We start from the raw sequence: 27,025 nt of genomic DNA on the forward strand, positions 1-27,025 counted from the left end.
GAGGCTCAGAAAAGTCCTTGGCTAGACCAAACATTTGAGCATTATCAGCTCTGTTCCCAGGCAGAAAGTAAAAAACACAGCGCTGCACCAGCTAAAGAGAAGGAGAAAAATGACTGCTACTGCTGAACCCAGGACAGTACTCCTTCTTTCATACTTCTGGAATGCTAGGTATTCTTTTACTAATGGAAAAAAAAAATATATATAAATCTCATGAGCAAATGTGGAAGTAAAAGAGTTTATGTAAATAAACTAGATGGTCTAGTTATGCCATTGTGCAATATGTTAGAAATGAAAGTAAAATGAGTGTGAATGTGGGAAAAGATGTTACACAACTCTACCACAGTTTTGCAACATGATGATGTGTGCTCAAATTAGAAAAAGCAGTAGAAGATGTTTGAGTATACATGTGTAATTCTGAAAGGTTGTTCTTGTTTGCACAACTGGTTCGTCAGTGAGTTATAAAATAGAAAAAGGTACAGTCAGTTACATGTACATTGGGATACTTTTGGATTACAAAATCCATCTCAAAGGACAGATTAGTTTTTATTCTAGCTTTGTTCTGATGGAATTATAATGTTTGAGTTTGGGCTGGATACTTTTCGCTCCCTGCATACTTGATGCTTCTGGTTCTGAATAGGCTTTAATTTAACCATTATTAAGAAAGCCAGATAATAGACAAAAGCAGTGCTAGGAGGGAATGGATAATGTATTTACCATTGAGCTTTATACTCCCATTCACTCCTCAAATAATCTGAAATATTTAACATTCAAAGTACAGGACCACAGCCACTGCAAAAGAATGCCTGGGAGGAGAACCAGCCTTTAATCTGTGCAAATTTGTCACCTTGTTACATCCTAAATACACAACTGTCAAAAGAGCCTGCATAACTTCAGGAGCACATGGCAGGAGGGGTCATGTCAGTGACTATACTGAGACCTAGAGGAGATGGGCCAGGAGGACAACACTAAGTCCTGGGCTGTGTCAGCATCTGGATTGTCGGGTGGTCACTGGGTGCCCATTTCCCAGAAACCGGGAACGTCAACAAGCAAGGTCATCCAACTCACAACCCTCTCCTCCCCCCCCAGGAAAACCCACCAAAACCAAACCAAACCAACAAACAAAAAGAAAGTCATGGAGATATTTAGTAGAAAGGAGTCTGCTGAGAATAGGAGATATGCTTTGTCAAATCACACAGCTCAATCTGAGTCAGAGATGAGAACCCAGGTTCCACAGAGGCTCCTGCTTTTTGGATGCTCTACCCTGAAAGCTATGTCAGGGTATTCCTTTACAGCTGCTGTGTTTTAAACACATGATTAAATGTGTTTTAATTCATTGGCCCTGAGAGAGGAAAAAAACAGAAGGTAACTATATATTGAATAGATTGGATATAAGGAGGAAATTCTTTCCTGTTAGGCTGGTGAGGCACTGGAATAGGTTGCCCAGGGAGGTTGTGAATGCTCCATCCCTGGCAGTGTTCAAGGCCAGGTTGGATGAGGCCTTGGGTGAGATGGTTTAGAGCGAGGTGTCCCTGCCCATGGCAGGGGGGTTCGAACTTGATGATCTTAAGGTCCTTTCCAGCCCTAACTATTCTATGGTTCTACGATTCTATATTCAGACTGTTGTGGCAGTAAAAGGTGTGTCAGCGTTAACATTGCAGGTTCTTGGTCCAAAGAACATTTAATTATTTTATATATAGGAGGACTCAGATTGGACATTTACAGAGGCCTTTATCTTAAAATTTCACATAGTCTCTAACAAAATTTTCTTACAGATTATGAGGAGTCCTCAAAAGGTGAGGAGCTAGAAAATTAGTCTCCAAAGCCTGCTGGAGGTTACCAAGCTGGGATTACTGGGCAAAATAAGGATGCTTTTAATTTCTCCTCCTGACTATTTCTAGATTTCTTTTCCTTCCCCAGATGCTCAGGGCCTTGTTCAGTCAAGTTTTGAAATGGAGATTCCACAATCTCTAGGCAACCTGTGCCAGTGTCTATCCACTCTTTTTATACCATTAAAAAGAAGCTGAAAATCAAGTCAATATTTAATGTTTGTAACTATGGCAATAATTATTTATAAGAGTTTATTTCATCTAAAATTTTCTGAAAACCTAAGATGAAACTTAGTTTGATACTACTGGGATAAGATGATAGAAGTAATCCAGCATTCAAATGGAAGTTAAACAGATTGTGCTTGGTATTCACTGCATTATCTGGTTTCATAGAATTACTAAGTCTTCAATTAATTAATTATTTAATTAATTTCTGCTACTATTTCATGTTACATTAATAGTTTTAACAGTAATTTCTAGGTTTTGAGAGTTTGACTTGCAATATTAGTATTCCTTTAGCATAGCAGGTCTTTCCCTGCCCCATACGTTATCAGGATTATTATAAAAAAAGGATTCCAGCTCTGCTTTGTCTTTACAAAGTGGTTTGACTTCCAAAAGCACTTTATTTACTATTAGCATTGACTTCTGAGACTTATTTATATATATATAAAGGATCAGGGATTGCAACTTAAGTACTTTTTGAAAATCAGGCCATAGACAACATCAGTGGTTCTGCTTTGTAATGACTGCAACTGGCACAGTAAAGGAGTGGAAAGGTTTGTAAAATCATAGCAACAGATCCCATCAGTAAAATACAAGATTCTTTTCCTGTTTGTGGAGGTTCAAGATAGGATATAAGCACTTAGAGAACGTCACTGAAAGATAGCACTTCTGATCAAATTGATTTTTGACTTAGCCAGCAGTGAGCTGATTAGCTTTCACAGATCCTCCCTTTGCCTGGTGGGATGGTCTTTCAGTGGTTTACTACAAAATCAGGCTGCACAGAGATTTCCCTCTGCCCCTAGCAATCTGAAGTGCAGAGAAAACAGGAAGCAAACCACTGACTTTTCAACAAAATTCTGTGACAGAACCCACTTCCTTACTAAAATTCATTGAAACAAAATTTTAAACCAAGATTGTATAGACTTTGGACACAACAGATTTCTCATGTTTCCCATTTAATTTGAAGACATGATATTCTGGATTTCATGCTTCAGGTAGGCATGTAGAGTGTCTAAGACAACAGTTCATTTTGTGTAGATTCGTTCAGTAACTCTGGAGGAGAGCACAAGCACAGAGTGCTTCTGAAACAGAGCAGAAAACAAGGGTGCATGGCAAATCCCTCCTCTGGACTTCAGTATGAGCTGAAGTCTGAAGGAGTAAATAAATGCATAAGTATGTGAATGATTTGGGACAGTTTTACATATATCTTTACACATGATAAATCAAGGTTTAAATTAAGAGTACATTAATCACTTTCTAAAACTAATACAAAGATTTCAGTTAAAACAAGTAATATCATGATTTAAGTAAATCCTAAATGCACATGTAGTTTGTAAAACCTTACATAGGATGCATATCTTTCTAATATAAAATTGAAAAATGTAAACAGTGTTACTAAGATTTTTATATCAATATTTTAATGGAATATTATTTAATAACTTTAAGGCTTACATCAAAGTAATTAATATATATTCATTACTGCATGACTTAATCTTTTTTGTATGACTAGAAAATTAGTTTAAAGAAACATAATTAAAATAATCCTAGACATGCCACCATAATATGATTAAAAATAAAGTAGGTGCTGCAATATTGTAAAAAAATATAGCTAATTTAAATGCAAGCCCCTTTTATGGGTTGTTTGTCTCTGCTTATGTATGTTAGGGGAATTAAAAAGAAGTTTGTATAAATGACTGAATTTTATATTTTTTGGGGGTTGAAAAAAGGTCTGCAAAATGAGTTTTGCTATTATTTAACTAATATTAATCATGCTCACACAGAGGCCACTTGAGAAAAATTTATTATGAGAAATTTGTGACCAGTCATGCCATAGGAAGAGAAGAAAGCCACAAGGCTGAAATGACAGTAAGGTTTGTGTATGCAGTGCTCCTCTGGTAGTTAAATTGCAGGAACGTGACATTGATCTGAAACGGGAGCTGTTTGAAGTAGCAACTGTCAATCTCTGTATTCAAAAGATAGCCGAAAGTCATACTCAATTAGCCATTTTAGCATGACCACTCAGTCTATAAAGTCCTACCAACTCAAAAAGTGACCTGTCCTCGAGAGGCACTTCAAGAAGACTTTGTGGTATGATAATAGTTAACAGTCATCCAAGGCTACAGCTTGGACTCTTTATTTTATTGTTTGGGGAGTTATTCCAAAAGTAGAGCAATGCCTCATTTGACTGACTGTACTTATTACAAGGTGAGCCAAGTGTGGATTTAGGTATGAGCGGGTGTCTGCTGCTGCTGCTATTACTTAAATTGGTTGGATTATGTTTTTCTTTATGCCTTTGTTTACTCTTTGAAGTAAAAAAAGAGTTACTACATGGTGATATTAATATTTGAGTACATGTATGCCTGTAGATTGATTATAATGATCAGTAATTTTACAGAGATCATACTTTAACAAGAAGAGAAAAAGATGTAGCATACTTCTGGTCTTTCCTCAGGATTGTTTATCTTTTCTAATTCTATTTTTCTTTGATAATTATTCAGGTTTGTTCAGCTGTGTTACGGGTAAACAATACACATATAAGAAATGTGTAAGGTGCAGACCTGAAAAGTAAAGTAAGATTAAAGGTTAATAATAATTCAAGTGTTATTAAAGCTGAATCTATTGTTTTGATGTTTAAGTGATCATACATGTAAATACTGGCACTAGTAACTTGAAACTTCTGCAATTATTTCCATTCCTTCCCAGGTACAAACACACTTGGAAAATCAGTCTAGGTACCACATACAGCAAAGCCAGAGGCACCAGGTGAAGCAGTACCTGACCCTCGATACCAAGCTGTCCAGCCAGACGCTCTCCCTGTCACACTCCCACACAATCCAGCCTGTGGGAGTGACCTCCATTTTAAGAAGTGGACACATGCCTCCCATCAGCGACATTGGCACACCAGAAAGCCCTGTTACCAAGCTGCTGGCCCTTGGCGGAGAGCATGAAAATGCGGTAGGGCAGGGCTGGTGAAAGGAATGGGGAAATGGGTTTTGGGTTCTTCTACAAGAACGTTATATGACCACCTTGCATTGGCAGTGAGCAAGAGATTGTGGAATCATGAAATGATCTGGGCTGGGAGCAGCCTTAAAGACCATCGACTTCCAGCCTTCCCATCATGGGCAGGCACACTTTTCACTAGACCAGGTTGCTCAAAGCCACATTCAACCTGATCTTGAATACTGCCAGGGATGAGGCTGACTTTCTTTACTTTCATAAGGCCTTTGGTTGCAGCACATGTTCCCTTAATCCTTTAGGATTACATGAATGATTCCCTTGAATCCCTGTTAATAGCTTTTTACATGATCAGGCTTCTGAATTTCTGCCAGTTAAAATGTACTATTGCATCTTTTTATCTATGTGTCATATATTGCTGTACGTTTTTTTTTAATATGTACTTTACAATGCAAAACTTTTCCTTTTTTTTCTTTTTTTAAATGAGAGTTATTTCTGTCTGAAAGCATTATCCTAGCTGCATAACAAAGTTAAATGCTAATTACCTTAAAGATGTAACTGAAAGAATCACTCATTCATTTTTCAGTTAGCTGATACATTTATATATGGGTTATCTTGGGTAACTTGACATAGATATGCTAACTTTAGTACCACCATTGATTTTAATAGAGATAGAGCTATTATACGATGTCAGATTCTCAGCCAGTGTGAGATGTAGATCATTATGGCCTTTAATACTTCAATAGATTTCAAAAGAGACTGCTTATTAGGTAAAAGGGGAATTCCTATAGAAATGAGAAATGGTTATGCTGTATCACACCTCGGGCTTTAACAGAACAGAAAAATCTTACAAATACACTGTGACCCATTTGAACATTTGGATGTTATGCAGCTAAGCATGAGGGAACTGGAAAAAATAAGCCTGATACTTCCTGGAGAGCTCATCTGGGGCCCCTCCATTCCTTCTGTATTGACAACTGACATTTTATGTCAGGTTTATGGATTACCGAAGCCACTAGTCTGCACAGATTATTATAATAGATGGCCTTTGTGTAGGCCTCTGTGATCAGCTCGGTGCACTGTGCTGGAACCATTCTCAGGCTGATTTTGGGAACCATGCCAGGAATAATTGGTGCTTGCCCTTGTACCATTCTATCACCTGGAGAGCAAGATGGCTGCTTCTACACCATCCTCCTGAACTGTGCCTGGTGACCACTGGGAGAGTTATAGTTGGTACCGGCCAAAATCCTCACAGGCATTTTACCAGTGATTTGAATAATCCCATCCCAGAGCCTCAGGAAATAACTGACACGCTGTAATTTCCTAGGGCAGATGTGCCCTCTGGCTCAGCATAGGCTATAGTTATATTAGTAAATAATGTAGAAGCAACACACAGGTTACTGCAGTGAACTGTAGTCGTTCATGTTGACTAATTGATGGGAATTTCTTGGTGTCTTTTTTGGTCCTGACAACACTGTGCTGGGTAAGTCTGGGCACAATTGCTAGGACAGCACATCTTGTTTTTAGAAAGGGAGAGGAGTACATGTATAAGCTGTGCTGAGCAACGTGGCTTAAAATCCTGTGTTGAAAAGTCTTTAATTGCATAGGACCCTCTTGAAAAGCCTCAGAGCACAAGCCAACTGCTCCTGCACACGGTAGAGTTAACAGTGACACATTCATTGAGGGTTCTTTCCCAAAGTTATTTTGTGAATGGAACCAGACTAAAATTATCACTGAGAACTCATGCTGTACCTTGTCCAAATTATATATAGAATCATAGAATAGAATCATAGAATAGTTAGGGTTGGAAAGGACCTTAAGATTATCAAGTTCCAACCCCCCTGCCATAGGCAGAGATGCCTCACACTAGACCATATCACCCAAGGCCTCGTCCAGCCTGGCCTTGAACACTGCCAGGAATGCAGCATTCACAACCTTCTTGGACAGCCCATTCCAGTGCCTCACCAGCCTAACAGGAAAGAATTTCCTCCTTATATCCAATCTAAACTTCCCCTGTTTAAGTTTTAACCCGTTTCCCCTTGTTCTGCCACTACATTCCCTAATGAAGAGTCCCTCCCCAGCATCCCTATAGGCCCCCTTCAGATACTGGAAGGCTGCTATGAGGTCTCCATGCAGCCTTCTCTTCTCCAGATTGAATAGCCCCAACTTTCTCAGCCTATTTTCATACGGGAGCAAATTATTCACTGTTTCATCCAACCTGTTCCATCTGCTTCAGTAGTTTTTGATTCAATTTAGAACACAAGTGGGACTAGAAGTCCCTCTGGAGAAGTACCCAGCGTATTGCCAAATCAACACAAACCCCTGCCTCCTGAATCTTGAGAGAGGTGTGTAACACCACATCTTGAGTGACTCATGCTGTTGCAGAACCACAGGTTCCTTTCAGCCTTCCTGCACCAGTGCAACAATTCCTGTGGGTTTGACACATTTGATGAAGGTGACGGATCACAGCTACAACTTAGCAATGCCCTCCTTGTCATCTGATCTTGGTGTTGTAATAAAGGCTTAAAAAAGGGGAATGGGCTGGTGTTTGGGAGGAAAGAAGTGATTTGCTAAACCACAAGAACTCTTTCCACAAGAAGTAGAAAATGTGAATATTGTGTAAAAGTACCTGAAATATTTGAATTTTAAGATGTAAACTACTGAAATTCAGTTTTACTGATGTAATAAATAATCAAGATTAATTCTTCTTCATTTTCAAAGTAACATTTTTCCATTCTATTTGTAATGATTGGTCTTAAAATTCTATTTTATCAGATGGAAGAGGTGATTTCTTCTTCATTTTCAAAGTAACATTTTTCCATTCTATTTGTAATGATTGGTCTTAAAATTCTATTTTATCAGATGGAAGAGGTGATTGAAGACATAATCAATATGGAATCAAGTTTTAATGATGAAGGGATAGGTTGTTCTGAAACTCCTCTACTAATGCAAAGAACTGTAAGTATTCAGTGGAATTTCATCTTGCTATTTATGATAGAGAATTTCATTGAGTGATTTAAGCACATGCCACACTTCAGAAACTAAAGCAGTACTGTCAGTGGACTTTTCTCCTTTCTCTTTGGTTGCTTGTCTTCAGGAAATATTACAGGAAAGGGTTCAAGTGTGGTGGGACACAACTGTTTTAAGTGGTCTGATTAGCATTTGGGTTTCTAGCACAGCACCAGGTGGTGCATAACCCATTGGAAGTACTAATTCCAATGCAGGACTATGGGTAAGAGAAGTCTCTGAACCCTAGAAGGTTGTTTAAAGTCTTGCTTAAGCATCTTTCTACTTTAGCTAAAAAAAAATCAAAGCTTCGCCGTGTAATAGTTCTTACAGTACAGTAATTTTTCCAGTGCCCTACACTGAAGCAAGGGTGGGCTCCATTTCTTAATTTCATAAAGGCAAATTGCACTTAGGTGAACAATTTCAGGGACTAAGAAGAGAAATGTAATTTTTCAGATTAAATGCTATCTAGCAATAAATATAACAAATTGTTAATCCTCTGTCATTACAAAAAGACATTACAGAATTATTACAAGATTATTTACATTTCCATATATGTTACACATTTGCAGAGGAAGAATGGACCTTTTCTGGACTCAACACATAGAGATTATTGTTTGTGAAAATAATGTACTGAACTGTAATGAACTTTATGAAAGGGATGGTTTTTGTCCTCTCAACCTTAATTTATCATCAGAACCATTTTTCCACATATTTTGTACTCAGGACCTTAAAATGGTTACTGATAAAGTGAAACTTCACTCTGGTGAAGGCAGGATTTTCAAAGGCTTTGACAGTCTACAAAATTAATTTCAGAATACAGAGTCAGATGCTTGCTTTTAATCACCCTCTGGAGGAACATCTTTTTCTGGCTACAGAACATCACTGGCTACAAAAATACCTTACGAGATAAGATCTCTACACCTCTGTGTTGTCCACTACACAGTCCAGCATTAATGGCAATTAATAATTCCATGAATGCCTGGCATTTTATGCCAGTTACAGAACTAATACAGTCAGACTGATTTATACGTATCTCAGTACAGAACATAGCAAAGAAATGGTCCCTGGGGAGTGAATTAATATTTTGGCTCAAATTAACATGAGGCAGGGGAGGATCCTTTCAGGTGGGCTACTGTGGGATGGTGATGAGAGGCCTGAATTCTGGGTTTTGGATTGGACTCATACTCCCTCAACACCGTTTAAAACTGGATGATGTTAATCTATGCTAATTCAAGCCTCATTAGCCTTTATGTTCAGCCGTGAAGGACATATCTCTCTGAAATGTATTGAATACCCTACTCTTGACAAGCAAGGAAATATACAATGACTTTTAGGCCTAGCTGGTATCTTATTTGCAAAGATTTGACCCTCTTGCAATGCCTGTGGGCCAGATATTTATATTTTTGTTTGTGCTGAGGAAATCACCAGGCTGTTAGGTAAGTCAGGGTGCGTATTTCCAAATCTCTCTGTGCAACACTGCAAACTAAACCCTTCAAAAAGTCATGCAAACTGCACTGGTGCACTGGTGTGGAAGCAATCAAGAAGTGTCTTTGCCTCTACTGTCTTCTCTTTTGGCAATACGTATTCAAATATGTCTGAAAGAAATAGGCAAAGGAGGTGATGCTTGGCATTTAGGTCATGACTCACAGTTTTATGGCATCTTTCAGGCAGCATCCTAAATCTGCCTGTAAAATTTTGATCATAATCAGTGCTATAGAGAAAGATAGAGAGGCAGTAGAAAATAAGCTTTTTAGATCCAGTTTTTCATTATCACACTAAGTGTAATAACATTTTCTTTGTCTGAGTTAAAACTGTGTATGTTACAACAGTGTTGGATGAGGAAACATCAGGAATGAGAAGAGGAACTGGGTTTGTGCTGTACTCAAAAGACTCATAATACCTCTTAGGTACTTCTGCACAAGTGAGACTGAATCTACAAGTGAGACTGAGCTGCTTGTGTACTTGGCTGATGCAGTGTTTGCATTCTCTTTACAGTTCTCCAGTGATCTTTCCCTCCTCAGCATTGTCTTGGATTTGCCCAAGCACACACACACACACACACACACACAAAATGAACAAAAAAGAAAAACCAAACAAAATCTGAAAAAAATCTGATTCCCTTCTCTTTCAGAATGCGTTACAAGGTTTGGGTGCTTTTTCAGCAAAATCTTTTCTTCAACAAGTCAAACTCATGAAGACATTTTCTTTTCTCAATAGATAGTGGCTGAGGTAGGGGACTTTGCACTGCTACCTGTTGTGTCTTGCAGTGGATTAATGTTTGCTTTAGCTAGATGCACTCGTATACCATTTTAATGGCACATTAAATGAAGACATTGAATTCTGTGAGACCACTCATGTGAATAATTGCTCAGAGGCTCATTGTCTGACCCTGAATTAATGAATTACATGTATTAGTAGAATCAGAGAAGTGAAAGCCAGAACATTCCTCCATCTCTCATTAAAATAATTAGAGCTTCTGAAGAGTAGATTATCTGTCTTTTATTGTGTTTGGTTGCAGATTCATAATTTCATAAAACTTTCTAGCTATGGGTTGGCTACTTAAAAATTGCTCAAAGTAGGGAGTCATCTGGCTGTGTTTCTATTGCTTTAAACAGCACTCTAGTAGTAGAAACCTTCTTTTTATAATAATTGCTTAGAAGTTCAGTTAAAATATGAGTTGTTCCTCCCTTTATACAAGATGTCTTAATTCTTCTGAAAATGTTTATAAACCCAGTTATATCTTTGTCCAGAAAAATGTAGCTGAAATAAAATTGTAAAAATTCTTATGAACTATCATTTGATGTCAACATGGAAAAGGCAAGATTAATAAAAAAACCTTCTTGAAGATGACATCAAGTTAAAGTCACTTTTCCTTGTTATAATAATTTAGTTTTATTAAACTGTTTACTAACAGACAGCAATGTTTCTTTCTATATTATCATATATGAGGTCAGGTTTCTTCCTGACCTCATATAGGAATAATTAAAAAAATGAAACAAAGAAGATATGTGAGTTTTAGAAGTGAGTCAATGTCGTGTATGTGACAGACATTTAAAAAGTAAATATTTTTAGTTTTTATCAGATTTTCATTCTTATTCAAAATCCTCACAGTCTATTCAACATTCTGTAGTGAATTTAAAGTTTATTAACTTCCCAGTGTTCAGAACATAGGAAATATGTACAGGTCTGTTAATGTAAAGCACATATGACACCATCATTAAAAGTTAAAAGCAAGTTCTAGAAAGCTATGATCTACATTCTTTTTAGTATCTGAAAAAGGAAAGTTTAAGAAATGTTGTATTAAGGCAGATATGGAGAGCATTAGCCACAGCAAAGAGAGCCAGAAAAGAGCAGAATTGAAAAATAGGTTATCTGTGTTTTTCAGGGTGTGATTTGACAGTGTGTGACCTACTGAGCCTTTACCTGTTACTAAACATTGGTGTGTTTTGCTAATATATGTATCAGCCTAGGAGTCACTAGAAAACCTAGTAATTTTGCAAACACAACAGTAATCTCTATGAAAACTTTTGGCATTTTACCAGTACATTCATTCAGAAATAACTGTGGTAACCCAGATTATCACTGTACAGCTGCTGGGATAACGTCCTCTACTTGACATGCAGTCCACTAAAACATCAAAAGCCTTAGGAGATTGACTGGCTTGGAATGAGAATAACATGAGAAGATATTAATGTTCTGCAAGGGAGAGGCTTCTCTGGAACCATGCTGGGCAGGACCAGAAAGAAAATAATTTAATTTTGAGGACGTTTCCAAGAATTCTAAGTTTTCTGGGCCTTTTTTTTTCTGGTACACCAGAAAACAAGAACTTTCCAAAGTATTCTTGAATAAGCCTGGAGAGATTGCTCTGTAGCAATTAGATGGCTGGTGGTAAGACCTAATAAGTAGTGAGTGCAGAGTAGTGCTTGTGGCAGAGCACTACTACAAAACTGGACTTCAGGTCACCAGCAGTGGTCCAACTCGTGAGCCAGTTGGGCTCACTGTTGCTGGAGTACTAGGTACTGAATGACTAAACAAAATGGAGCAGTTCCTTTCAGATTGCTTGGGGGAAAATTGAAAGCTTCTCCAAGGAGAACCTTTTTATTGAGTTTTTAATATGTGAAGCACTAAACAGAGCTGAGGAAAGAATGTTTCTATGTTGATTTATTTGTTATATTTAAGAAATACTTGATTTGATTATCCTGGTGAATGAGGTTGATGATGGGAATGTTTCCTGAAAGCAGTGGCTTCTGTCCAATAGAAAACGCAGATTTTATTTTTATATATGAATAATTATTCTTACTCAGGGAATAGAATACCCTTGGTAGTCCTAGACAAAGCTGAAGCAAATATCTGTTAAAGCAAGTTAGTTTTTGAAAAATTCTCCAGAATGGTTTCCAAAATGGTTCTTTCCTTTAAGAGTAAAAAATACCTAAAAATTTGAAACGGCATTAATTCCTCAAACAGTTCCAGCTCAAACTGCATACTGAAATCATTATGGTATCATTGGTGTTTTGAGGTTCACATCACCTCAGAGATTTAGAACTGCCACAAGCAATGAATCTGTTGTTGAAAACTTCTCCTATTGTGAAACTAACCAAATTTCTTCAGTCCTCCTTTGAATCTGACTTGATGTACATAGTATTTATATTCTGGGAAAAGAAGAACTACATCACTAACAGGGAGGAGAAGCAAAAGCACCTTGGCATGCTGAAAGGCAGGGGTTTTTCTAGCCTTAGGCAGCAGGGCTGAGCCGGGGTTGCAGCCAAGCATGAGGAATGGTGGCAGAGTGGGCAGAGCAGTGCTCTGTGAAGACATTGCCTTGCAGTAAGTCACCTGTTAAAGGATCCTGTGAGGCTTCACTGCTGCATTTTCATTACTTCATTTTATACATTCATAGCTCCCTATTTCATTAAATTGGGAGCTATGGTCTGCTTCCAGTCTGCTTTGGAGTCTAGTCAGTTGGGATTGCTCCACTTCTGTCACTCTTTCAGGAAAACAGTTTATGGAGAAAATCCTCACTTGCCCTGTGGCTTACTTGTATTTGCTGAGCTCCTTTGGCATTTGAAGAAATCTTGTGTTGTACAGGAATGAATGCGAGGTTAGATCAGGACAGGACAGGGTAGATGCTTTCCTTTTCTAAATTTCATGATTTTGTTAACTACAGCTGGTGTATAAAGTCCTGATTAAATCTGTTAACTCCACATTTGATTTTATGGAGAATCTGTTTATTGATAAAAGCACAGTGCACTCTGCCTGCGAAGTCTCACTGCTATTACAAGGTCTTTGAGGTCACAGTTTCTCATCATGGCATTAATAATTCACATTTGTACTAATTATTTGTCAAATACTGATGGTTAGTATCTGGTGCATGACAAAAACTGCTGTCCGACCCATTCCCAGATATCATACAGAAAAAAGAAACTTAAGTAGGATCCTTCAATGTATTCTGTTCAGTAACTGCTGTGATTATTCGATCATGAAGTAAACCCAGGTTTCTATTAGAGGTGGATATAGCATTGCTGATCTAGGCAGCCCACTGTTGCATAAACATGAGTATTTTTTATTTAGTAAACACTGATGTCATTTGGCAAGCTTTATAAGTTTATAAAATCTGCTAAAGTTCAAAACCATTTTAGAGAAACGGCTAGAGTAAACATTAACAACCTCATTTGCTTAGGTTGGGTAACTTGAAAAGACTGCACAACATCAATGAAAATGCTTTGTCAATCACATTCTACACTAGATTAGTCTTAAAGTCCAAGGAAGAATCAAAGTTCACCTAAGTATATAACTTCTGCCTAGCACTCCCTTGTATCCTTTCTAAGTTTAATGAAAAAGAAAAATGAAGGAGAAGGAACAGTCGGTAGCTATTGAGGAAATAATAGACTCCTCAAAAATAAAACTGGTGAGCAAAATTTTCCTTTGTCTTTCTCCAATAGTATAAAGGTGCTAGATAGGAGATTGTGTCTTCCAGTTAGAGAGAACTAAAAATGAAATGCACAAACTGAGAACTTCTCAGGCATGTTTTCTGCAGCTGGAGGTGTCTTTTGCTATCACTGCCACTGCTGTTTTGAATGTCATGCAGATGCTAGATGAGGGTTTGTTTTCAGTGTTTCACACAATACAATAGTTTGAGGATGAAAGGGGCAGAGTACAGATATCTTGTGTGCTCTAAGTACTCCAAATAGATTAGGTGTGAGTGTTTGCAATTTACCTCCTTCTGTAGAAAAGGTCTTTACAGAATAGAGAATACAATACTTTGGGTCAGAATAACTGGTCCACTTTTACATTGCTGCAGCACTCAGAAGCTGTGCAGAATGCTCAACTAGCTCAGCTCTAACACTGCAAAAGCACTATGTCTAATAACTTTTCTCTGTTTTGGGGGTAAACCTCTGTGGCTGAAGGGAGCCTAAGACTCAAGCTTCAAGCAACTGAAGTAAATTTTCTCATAACTATGAAATTAAGAAAAAGTTCCTTATTCCTCTTCAGTTTTCTCTTTTGGAAAGGTAAATAGACATAAATGGAAGTATTAGTTTACAGTTGTTTGTATGTAAGCACCTCTTGAAAACAAGATCTTTATCTTAGAGCTGAACACACATTGAATGGAGGTAAGAGAAAAAGATACATAAACAAAGTTTCTAATTCTCCTAATATGTACTTCTCATTAATTCTAAGTCCCTATGCAGCAGGATCTGCAAGCCCATTCCTACTGTTTGGGGCCATCAGGCAGTCTTAACATAAAGCCATGCTGCACAGCCTTTGCTTCATGTCTCCTCTTGTCTGCATACAATAATGCAATACAAGACCTGAAGTCCTTAGTAGATGGCAGATAACAAAGAAGGGTACATTAAACTTCTTGGGGTCTGTAGAGTACAGGTTATGATTGCTTCTGGAGCTAAACTTGACGAATTTCTGTCAGTGGCATTTACCTAGGGTGAGACCTTGCTCAGGGCAACAACAGTGGTACTTACATCATTCTTCAGGCACAGTCAAGCTTCTTACTCCAACATAAAGTTAACTTGCAGAAAATACAAAGATTTCTTAATGACCATTTTGAGAAAAAAAGACCTCCTGAAAAATATTTTTTTTTTTAACCCCTCTTTATTAACCAAAGCCTTTTATGACTTTCATTATATGTGTACAGTAGTTTATGGAGTAGTTAATTATGCATTTATAGTTACACTAGAGATAAAAACTTGGGAATATATCTAAAATCAACCCCTAGAGAAAGGAATTCCAGCCAAAATGAAACTCTGCATGGTGCAAGTTAATCTACCTGAACACATTACATCACAGAAATCAGGAAAAACCTTACTACAGTGCATTCAGATGCTTAGGTGATACGTGAAATGTATGAAGATATGATCTAAATACTGGTAATAGAGATGTTATCATCTATATTTCAGAGAAAATGATCCATATTCTAATCTTGCAACCCAACCCCCCCCCCCCGTTTTTCATTTGCCCCTCAGCCTCTATTTTTTATTTTCTTGTGGTTTTATACTGATGTTTGTTCATTGTTTTTATAAGAAGAATTTGAATGATTTGATATATGTATTTACATATGGTAGCCAGAGAAATAGAAATAAGTTGGATGGAACCACAAATTAGTGCATTAGCTGGTGCTACTAGTGAAATAATCTTAGTAAAACAGCTATCAGAGCTGTAGTTTAATTGTCATCTTTGGGTTTCAGACCCTGAAGTTTAGTAGGGCAGTACTCTTGTGATGTTTGATTTCCATCTGCAAGTTGGATGACAGTATCACAGCATCACTTCTGGTTCATGCCCGTTGTTAGTTTTGTAGCTAGCAAAGCCAAGAACAGTTAAAACATGTAAGTAAGAGAAGATAACTGAAGGAACAGAACTGTCCTGCAAAAGGCTGATTCTCTAGAAGATTCCTTTGCTTGGTCATATTCAATCAGACATTTATCTGGACAATGGAATTCTGTGTATATGATCAGGGGAGGCATGTACTTTAACTGGGAATATGGACAGAGTTCATTTTTCTCTGATGAATAATGAACCAGCTTGATGATCATTATTTGAAGTTGAAAAATGAACCATTTTCATGCATAATATATACTATGTAATATAATATATTTGAACATTAAGTCTTTGGTTGAGGAATGTGTAGTTATAAACCATGTTAAAGATAAATATAGAAAGAGATACAATTTGTTCAAATGAAAACAAGTCTGAAAAGGGAAGCATTTGCTTTTCTGCTCTTCTCTTTAGATAATAAAAAGAGGAACTGGAACATTTGGGTATTGGTTATTACTAAAGAACACTTATTTTCAAATAGAAGCATTGTGTATTGCAACGAGAAAAAGACCTAAAACATTTAGTTGCAAATGGAATCTTCCTGTTCATCTCTAAAACCAGTATACTACGACTTTTTTGGCAGTTGACAGTGTAAACACACACTTGCAAAGAAAAAGGATATCATAGCTTATGCTCAACTTTCTTAAAGCAACATAGCAGTTGCAAAGGAAAGCCAGAGATTGAACCCCAGTCTTCTGAGTACAACTAGTATTGAGCCACAAGATTATGCATCTTGCCTGCAATACCTTTGAATTAGATGAAAAGTCACCAATTATTGAAGCACACATTGAAGATACAAGAATTATGCCTGTTTTCCCATTGTCAAAGAATGGAAACACACAGTATATCAGATATTACTATTTAGAAAATGATTTACAGTGACTGGGATATCATGCACTTATTTATGAACTCACTATTTGGCCAAATTTGGTTCCCATTTTGAAGTTAATCTGCAAACTTCAGAGACTGAAAAAAAGGTGTTTTTTAACCTGTCATGAACAAGCAGAAAAGGAATGACAAGACATTAAGTATGTGTTTTCTATGTTTTGTATCCCAGTGATACAAATGCTGAGCAAGGTTTTAGTTGATTTTTAAAAGGCACTGTGGACACAGTTCCAAATTTAGATTTCTACATTTGGAAATCTGTGCAATAATAGTGTAAAACTTTGTAAAATCTCTGCTTTGAATTTTTAAGTAAAACGATTGAACAAGAACTATATTGAAAAGGATGCATGCTAACATTTTTTGTGGCGAAGAAGGAGAAGCACCCTAATTTTACAAAACTGCTGTTGGAAGTGATGCTATCAGTTAGTTTCATGAGGACATGATTTAAGTGGGATATATTTATGGGTGGGAAAGGATAAAGTATTGCTTAAAAACTCACATGAGAACACTTCATTCTAGATGCAATCTGAGCAGGTACTAATTTTTACCAAGCACCGAAACAAATTTTCTCTTGCAGATATAGTGCTCAGCCTTTCAGGTTAGGTAACTACATAGTTTCTTCTTGTGATAAATAGAGCAGCATGCTTTATGCTTCCCTGCTATTTCAGTTTGCCAAGTCTGTAGGTGCAGTCCAGACAATCTGACCATGTGTAATTGTGCTCGTCCTGCATATCCAGGGTTTGTTGGTTGTGGCCTTCTTTTATGAATGTGTATTAGTAAAATGCAATGCAGATTACACAGAAAGAGCTGAACAAGGCTCTTTTCAGTTTAAGGGGCAAGATAAAGAGATGATAAAGAATTTGTTAAAAATGAAGTTATTAATGAAATGCTCTGAGAGTCAATCAGACTCAGTTTATTTAATATTTTCATTAGTGACCTTGATAAAAAAAAATACATTTATGCTCATGAAATTTACAGAGGTAGCAAAATAGAAACTATTGCCAATACAAAGGAGGATATCATAGAGGAAGAATGGCTGTGATGACATAATAGTATAAATGGAAGGAATGTAATAGTACTGAGTGCAAGGTCATTCATTTAAATACTAATAACAGGAATGTCTGCAGTAAGCTGAGAGCTCATTAACTGGAAATGACAGAGAAAGATCTGATTACATTAGTTGCTCAGAGGATGACTATAAGCCGTCAAAATGATGGGACTACAAAAAGGAGATAAATATCGTCCTAGGATCCATCAAGAGAGAGATTTCCAAGAGTCAGAAGGAAATATACCCTGCAGAATTTACTGGATACAAAACTTTTAGAATGCTGTAGACAAATAAAGGTGTTCACTCTTCAGTAAAACTAACTCGAAGCAGGAAAGATAGAGAGGCCCATTAGGACACATCATAGCATGGAAAGTCTGGCTAAAGAGTCATTGCCAGTTCAGCTTGCAAACCAAGGCCTTAAGAGAGCTATGGTCACTCAAAATAGTCACATAGGGATGTTAAACAATGAGCTATATAAAATAGAATTTGTCTGGGAATGGCAATAAAAAGAAAGTTTTTTAACAATAAGTTGCAATCATTCCACTTTTGGAACATACTCCAAATAAAAATATTGGAGATATGAAATCTAACTGGTTTTAGACACAGTATTATTGGTTTATGAAGTGGATTATGCGATGATATTTTAAATGAAAACAATATCCAGGAACTGTTTTCCAGACTGGGCATATTTCCACATTCAGCAAAGTTTTTAAAATAAATAAAATCTAGCTGACTTAGGAAGAGGGGTAGGGTGTTATTTTCTAGCTGTGTAACATTGACAGTGATACAGGCTTGAATGTTACTATAAGACAAACATGTCATGAGAAGATTAGCCAAAATGGAAAAATATAGTATGTGATCATGTAAGTGACACTATTGTGACATAGAGATGTCTAGGAACTATAAGTGACCAGGCACAGACAACCTATATCCAAATATTTTATTACCATATTAAGAATCTTTCCCTTTCATTACTGGAAGATATAGAAATGCTGTTTGATTTAAGTCTTCCTTGAAATTACATATTTACCAATAGCTGCCATGCTATGTGATCACAGCTGTCCATCACTAAACATCCATGCAGGTAATGAACCCTTAATATTTTCCAGACAATTCTGCCTGCATAGCAGTTCAGACACAAGTATTGAATATAAAAAGCTTCTCTGTATGAGACCTTTATAGTACTTGTCTTGGAAACTGCCAGCAAGCACATGGTCACAGGTTCTTGTGAGATGCTGCTGATCTCAAGCCAGGTACTTAGGTTCTTCAGCTGAAGTTGTCATTTATAATTGGTCTAAGTTGAGCATCTTTCCGGACTGAGCCCCATGAATGGAAATTCTCATGTTCCAGTCTCTGCACACAGGCATTGAAGATCTCTTGACAGTTTACACAAAAGGAGGGATGTTAACCCCAGTGTCCTTGCCAAATGCTAACTTTGTTAATTACAGTCTGCTTTCTTTAATTCTCCTGCAGTTTTAATTAGATATGGTATTATTCTCTTCCTGTACCACATTGTCACTGGTTATTCCCATTTAACCATTCACTGTGTTAAAGGTTGTTAATCTTTTGTCCAAAGCTAGCTGTATTTTAGAACTAGAAAAAAAAGGCTAATTATATACTGCTATTTTTAATATGTGTGTCCTCACCCCTTCTGAGCCACTTGTATCTACATTCTCAGACACACATACATAAATATGAGTATCATGAACGGAAAGGCTGGAAATTATGTGACTTACCAGGACTTCTCAGAACAACACAAGTGTGAACTAATACAGCTCATGACACCTGCAGGATAAATAGATTATTTCCCAGAACTTTTCATACCTAAATGTTCTCATATCTCTAAATCAAAATCAAGAACATGCTTTTGACATAGTGTAATCATCTGGATGGAGTTTAATATGCTTTGGGTTTCATCAGATGTGACACTTCTGTATACTTGTAATATCATCATTGTACACATATGATATAACCCCAAACTGCAAATAAATTGTACTTTTAGTAAGATCGCATCAGACTTTTGTACGATTATGTCAATGTACTCCCCCATAATTAGAAATGTGAATATTTTTCAAGAATAATCCAGTCTGGTTTGCTTTGCTTTTATGTGATTTTTAAAATGAGAGTGTATTTGCAAATTTTCACATTCAGAGCACACTGAGGTGTCATGAGGAGGTACATGCAGGAGAAACCCTGCAACAGTCACACCAGGCTTTCTTTAGAGTTAAGAAGATGCAGGTGATTAACTTCACTTCACTCTAAGTGTCCAAGACAGATCAGATTAATCACCTCCTATTTCTTCTTCTCATCCTGAATCCTGACATTGACAGTTATTCCTTGTGCACTAATTCATAGCAGATATTTCAATGTGTCACCATGGCTGTAGGAAAGAAGTGACTGTCAAGGTAGTCTAATTTACTGGTGCTTTATACCCACTCTGCCCTACTGTAAGTGTGAAAATGCTATGCTAGCTGAGAATGAGGAGAGTGTGTCAAATGGAGATCACCAGTGGCTCTGCTCTATCCATAAAGAAGCCATTTATCCATCATAGTGGCCACTACAATATACCTGAGATTTCTGCTAAATACACAGAATAAAGTACTTGATAGTGTGATTAGCACAACTTCTTTGAGCAGAATCATCCAGACAAATGCTGAAGGGAGACAGCAAACCGAGACCTGGAAGGTATAAAGGTATCAATAATAGAAACATTTTGTGTGTGTGTCCTTTTTATGGCCAGCTGAGTAAACTGTTTAATCTGTTTTCCAGTCCTTCAGCACAATGACTGAGATGATGGCAGGCTTAAGAAGAGTCAAACCATTTGCTGTTCCCCCAAAGTATCTTAACTATGGATTATTACCAGTTCTACTAGTCATACCTGTGATCCCGACACTTAGAAATTAATGCTTTCAAGATAGGGAAATGAGTGAGAATTTTGCAGGCAGTCTGTGACAGAGCTGTTGCATAGGGTTATTCTCTGATGTCCAAGTTCTGAAGAATAATTTAGGACAGTTGACATTAGACCAAATTTCCCCTTCATGGCATGACAGAATGATGCTGGTTTTGATACTCTTAGTGATTAGAATCCTGGACTCCTTTGCCTTTCAACATTGCCTCCCAAGGGACTCTGTCAACCGGTCTCCTAAACAAGCCAAAATCTGCCCTCCAGAAGTTCAAGATAACAGTTCTGCTGATCCCCTTCCTTACTTCTCCAAGAGTTGAAAAAGCTGTCATCTCATGATCACTGTGCCCAAGACAGCCTCCAAACACCACATCACCCACAATTCTTTCTCTGTTCATAAATAACAGGTCCTTCCTTAGTTGGATCCATCAATAGTTCTGTCAGGAAGTTATCTTCCACACACTCCAGGAAACTTCTTTCAGCTGCTTATAGAATATTTTGTCTGCTTTTTCATGCTGGTTGCATGGTCTGTAACAGACTTCATCATAATATCTGTCTTTTTGGCCTTCTCCTTGATTGTCATTCATAAACAGGAAAATATTTCATGTCTTTTGATGTTCAATGGAAGTATTAGCACAGTCAGACATAGACCATGGAGAGACTCTTGCAGCTCTGGATAACACTGCCACAGCAGTTTTGCTGATGGAAGGAGGCTTCTGAAATCTTATCACTACAGGCAATCACATATGAGTTAAAAGTAAATTCATTAGCTGTGAAACAAATTCAGCTGAAATGTCTACCTGTGGTTTTGAGTTTACTCACCCTCCTTTGAGCCTTTATACACTTCTGAACTTTCAGATGTGTTGGTATTATTTTTTCATGACCTTTCCTACTGGATTTGGGCCTTATCATTTGAATTCACACCTACATTAATAGACAATAGAAATCTAACAATATTTCAAGGAGAAAGATGAATTTCAAGTTATATATAAGGAAGAAGCTCTTTACTGTGATGGTGGTGAGGCACTGGAACAGGTTGCCCAAATAAGTGGTAAATTCTCCATCCCTGACAATGTTCAAGGCCAGGCTAGACAGAGTCTTGTATGACAAGGTCCAGTGTGAGGCGTCCCTGCCCATCGCATTTGGGTTGGAACTAGATGATCTTAAGGTCCTTTTCAACTCTAACCATTCTATGGATGTTCTGTGAATGAATTACTGCTTGAAAATTAGAGGTAATCATTGATGTATCTTGTGTTTGTCAAATGGTAGTTTAAAATTCTGATTTTTTTTTATTATTGGCATTGAAATTCTTATACATTAAAGAGATTGCCACCAGTTACATGCAAGTTATTAAACTCATGTACACAGCTGAGTAAAATATGTAAAATATGGCAAATATGCATTTTATATTCATTAGATTATTTAGTAGGTTATATTATTCTCGTTATCATTATTGATGTTTTCTGGCATTTCTCAAAACCAATAGCCTAAGCCATATAACAACCTTACACAAGGTCCACTGGAATAAGTGTAGGATCACACTGACTCTCCATTTTTTATATTACCCTGTTTTCATGTCATTTCAATAAGCCACATTCATTTACATGAATGTAGAAAATAATTAAATATGTGTCTAGAGCTAAAATGACTTCAGTCTTGGAATGTAGTTGTACTATGCTTGGAGGAAAGAAAATGAAAAGGTAAAGCTGCGGTGAATTCAGTATTACTTGTCAGTTTACCACTCTGGAATGAAACTAAGGTGCTTAATGTGAGAATGCGCTTAGAATTCAAATCCTACATATTAAACGTTGCTTGTTCTTGAGTAATACTCAACTGAATTCCAAACATTCTTTTAAAAAGTATTTTCATTGAGAGATCAAATATGTAAGCAGGTTTTCAAAATTGACTTGGTGTTGTGATTTCTAAAGGTATTTAAGAATTGACAGCTCTCCTAAGTAATAAAACTCTGCCTTAAAAATTAATGTTACTTATATGTATGAAAAAAAGAATCCTGATTGCTTCAGTACATTGTAGTTTATACAACTCGAAGAATTTAAAACAATCTGGGTTCTCAGAAAATTTAGTAAAATTATGATTAGAGCCTAAGAAAAGCTGGTTCCCAGCAGAACTATGGGTGGTGTCTCAGTGACCTGTCTGAAAAATTATGGGGTATTTGAGGATCTATGTGTGCAGAGCACATCTGTAAATCATGTTTTCTTGTCTACGAAAAACAATTTTCTTAAAGAAAATGCTGTTTCATATCAGTATTCTTACCCACAATTTTTATCACTTTTTCTTCCTTTTTATTTTTCCTTTTTTTCTTGGCCCAGTGGCACCAAACTCACTTTCTCTGCCCTTGTGTGGTGGCTGCAAAAGAAAAATTTTCAGCACAAACATTATATGCATGATAAAATGAAAAAGATGTGTTGCTTTTATTGCCTTAGAAGGCAATAAGAATGCAAAAACTTTTTGTGTGAATCTTCATTTGGACTCCATTATACAGCTGTTTGCACGTGAAATTACAGAAATATGTAAGACAATGGTCAATGCTGAAAGTTTGATTATATCATCATAGAAACTGTGCAAAGCCTGAACTGTTGTTCTTTACTGAACTTTCATGAATGTTACAGTTATTTCAGATATGTAAAGTTATTCAAGTAAAAGTAATATTTGGATAATTATCTGGAATCAATAGAAACATACTTCAGCCTTACTTATCTTTAAACACATTCTATAGTTTTATTTAAATAATGTTATATTACATTTGGGACTGTAGTAGTATGCATGATCATACATGTTACAGATCATAAAACTATTAGGTTATCTGGTCTATCCTAATAACAGCACGATTTCTTTCCTTAAAGCAGTCTCTTTGATATTCTGTCCACTCTAATTTTAACTATTACATCTAACTGGGTCACTGAATCTTCATACTGCTAAACCAGGTGCAGTGTGAAGTAGCAATTCAGAGTTTAGTGTTGTGGTTAAAAATTCACTGGTGAGTAGGTCAAAACCAGCAAGGTTATTTTCACTTTCATCCTAATTGATGTTTGAAGTGCCTTTGTGCTAATCCTGTTATTGGAAAATAAGGTATAGAAGTAATCGAAAACCAGACACTAGGGGCCATATCCTGCCATCACTTTGCATCTGAAACCCACAGAAATGGCACTTAGAAAGCTGTTTATGTAACAGTGGCAGGCTATGACCCTTCATTTTCAATTTTACTTAATACTAGATAAGCTTCCCCTTTTGACAGATAGACACAGTTCCTTCTAAATAACACGACTCATATTCAAAGAAGTTTGCTCTGTGTATTTATGTTTTTTAAATCTTTAAATTTCTTAACTTATTTTAATATTTTTTTCTTTCCTCCCCTTACTCCTCAAGCTATCTAGCAGCATTTTGGATATATATAACAGTGACCAGGGAATGGCACCTGCTAATATGGGTCTCACAAATGCTTGCTCAGCTAATCTACCAGTAAAAAGGGAACTCACAGGTAAAAGAACTCTGAGATTTTAGTATTTTATAACTGCAGAAGAGATGATGTGTCTCTTAAAAGTTGAATAAATCTTACCTATGAAATAGATGTCCATAACTGAATTCCTGAGAATTTTGCAGTTTGTAGTTTCATTTAAGGAAAAGAACAAAGACCAAAGAGAAACGATTTATTCTGTTCTCTTTAGCAATTCAGAAAACATGTTTGTTCCCTGATTTTTATGAACTTCATGCTTCTAATAAACCTAATTATTTTGGGAAACATAGTGGATTCTTCCACATTTGGCTCCTGATCAATGGTATAAATAAATTATCATCCATGAAATTTGTTCCAGGGTAGAACAAATGGTTCTTTTAAAACCTTACAATACGGCTATTCAAGGTAAATCTATATTAATGGATTAACAACTTTAAAAGTTACATTCAATTAATCCAAAGAATGCTAACAACCATGTACAGTTTATTAGTGTCGCTCAGTGGAAACAGTGAGTTTGTTCAATGTCTTACAAATCTGATTAACTCTTGCATTATGGGATATGCAAATTCATACTCACATTAGTGTTTTGTAAGTTATCCTGATGTAAAATACAGTAAATTGGAGAAAAGTACCCCACCATGTCATTTCTATATTCTTAAATAAAAAATGTGCAGTAGAAAATCCTTAACCTGCCAGACTCACTCAAAATTTAGTACTGGTAGAATATAGATTAACTTATGATCTTGTATAATAACAAAAAGAGTAATGAAGTAAAAAGACTAGAAAGCTGCTCTTTCTGACAAGAGGCCATTTTGAAAATGTGAAAGTACTGAAAGTGCAACTTCAGAACTTCTTTAATAGATGTTACTTTCTGTCAGAAGCAGATACACGAGCAATGGCAAAGGAGAGACAAAAAAAGGATAACCATAATCTCAGTAAGTATATGTTCATCTTCCACCTAATTAAATTGAATGTATGAGGAATACAAAAATAAAATACATTAGCTACCATGTCTCTGCTCTTCTTCGAGATCATCAACGTACCAGGGTAATCAAATTGAACTCTGTCTGCAAACACAGCCAAGCACAGAGATTTCTTCCTTGAAATTAATTTTTGCAACTTTTGACTTTCAAAATACTTGCTTATTGTAATTAATTTCTTTACGTATCATCTCCTGCTACTAGTTTTTATTCTAAAGTTGTACATGTAACTTGCATACTCTACTTTATGTTGTCTCTAAGGATTACAGTGCAAAACAGACAAGAAAGGAGGCAGATGGCGAAAAAAACAACAGTGAAAATCCAGTCTTCACACCTTATTTGCTGAAGCACCCAAGTGAGAGGCTGTATCTCTCTATGGGTGATGGGAAGCAAAAATATTTGCAGAGGATATTGGGCAATCTCTAGACACTTAGTTAAGCACTTACACTTGGGGAAATTGTATGTCACCAAAGGAGATCAGGGCAGGACTCACAGTGCTCTGACTTTGCTCTGATACACAAGCCCCCAGCTGCTGTAGGCTGGGATATACTTCTCTTTCCTTTATGAAGAACAGTGCAGACATGCACACATATTAGACACTGCAGTTCTAGAGGAATAGTTTCCTGAACTTTAGGCGTAGAACATAGTGAAATTCATAGTCCAGTGTCTAAATATTGAAAATGATCACTGTTGAAGTCATCTGCAAATTCCACTAAGGTGAAACTCCCTTGTGTGGAAACAGAGTGGAAAAAGGATATGTAAACATCAGAAAAAAAAAGAAGCTTTAGTTCATGTTTAGACAATCTGTGACTATTTCATTTTCTAGGAGTCTAGCTGTAAATGGGGGAGAAACCTTTAGGTAGGGTAAAATAAAAAGATACTACTAATCATGGAGTTTGTCCTGTGAGTAAGTCAGAGGCAGGTAAGAGATCATGTTGGAACTTTTATTAGAGGAAGATTTTTTCTGTGCATCGACTGACTTGTTTTTATCTAATTAAAATGTTTTATGTTCAATTTCTCCAAGAATATTTCACCATAAAAATAGTAACTGTTTCTTTTTAACAGTTGAGAGGAGAAGAAGGTATAATATTAATTACCGAATCAAGGAGCTTGGCACACTCATCCCCAAGTCTAATGATCCGTGAGTTCAACAGCTTTTCCTATAATAATGTTTATAGTTTAAATATAGGGGTGGTGGAGGGGCAAGGAGGGAAGGAGGGGAAATAGGAAGAATGGGGGAAAGACAGTTGCATACACTAACTGTAGGACTGAGTAATGGGAATCAAAGACTTCCATGCTGGGTCACTGGCTCAGATCAGGCTGTTAAAGCAACAAGCCTCTGACGGATTTCTGGGTCCTATTGGGAAAACTTATGTGAAAGGATAATAAAATGAAAGTAGCTCCAGGTGTTTCTCACACCAGGAAAAAAAACCCACCACCAACAAGCCCGAAAAAAACAAAATCCAAACAAAACCAAAAATAGGAAAAAAAATAAGATAAGCCAAACAACAGAAAGTCCATCTCTCTTTCGCTAGGAGCAATTGTGTGGTGTCTCGGCCGAGGGAAGGAGCGATGCTTTCAGCCCTTGACATGGGCCCTCTAGTGGGATAAAACAAAATGCGTGTTGTCACTGTATGCCCTTTGCCTAAGCAAAAAAACCCACAACAAAACAGCTTGAGCCTGTAGACTGAGAATTTTTCAGAAGCCCTCCACTCAGCGCAGGGAAAACACCATTCCTAAGATGCAAGGATAAAAATAATAATTGATATAATTGCTAGAATATTATAATTTTATAGTAATGCTTAACAGTAATATAAAATGCATTGCTTAAGAGATACCTGCATTCCCTTAAAGCTTATATTTGTCATCAATATGAAAAAAGCCTATTGCAGGATTAGCAAT

At 36.8% G+C, this 27,025-nt stretch overlaps 1 protein-coding gene across 3 annotated transcripts in view; it reads left to right on the forward strand.

Annotated features, from left to right (window-relative positions):
• Positions 1–27,025, forward strand: part of TFEC (transcription factor EC) — a 130,236-nt gene that overhangs the window by 93,779 nt on the left and 9,432 nt on the right. For 2 of the 3 annotated variants that reach the window (XM_061373042.1, XM_061373040.1), the window contains 5 exons: positions 4,752–5,003; positions 7,866–7,961; positions 24,056–24,167; positions 25,022–25,078; positions 26,189–26,264. In XM_061373042.1, coding sequence (XP_061229026.1) covers positions 4,752–5,003; positions 7,866–7,961; positions 24,056–24,167; positions 25,022–25,078; positions 26,189–26,264 — 593 coding nt within the window. Of the gene's footprint in view, positions 1–4,751; positions 5,004–7,865; positions 7,962–13,803; positions 13,918–24,055; positions 24,168–25,021; positions 25,079–26,188; positions 26,265–27,025 lie in introns of those variants that run through there. The other variant, XM_061373041.1, reaches the window with a different exon arrangement.

This window comes from Neopsephotus bourkii, unplaced genomic scaffold, assembly GCF_033783945.1.
Source record: "Neopsephotus bourkii isolate Nb327-2 ecotype Australia unplaced genomic scaffold, CSIRO-AGI_Nbou_v1 NB_1624, whole genome shotgun sequence".
In the NCBI taxonomy this organism is placed as follows: domain Eukaryota; kingdom Metazoa; phylum Chordata; class Aves; order Psittaciformes; family Psittacidae; genus Neopsephotus; species Neopsephotus bourkii.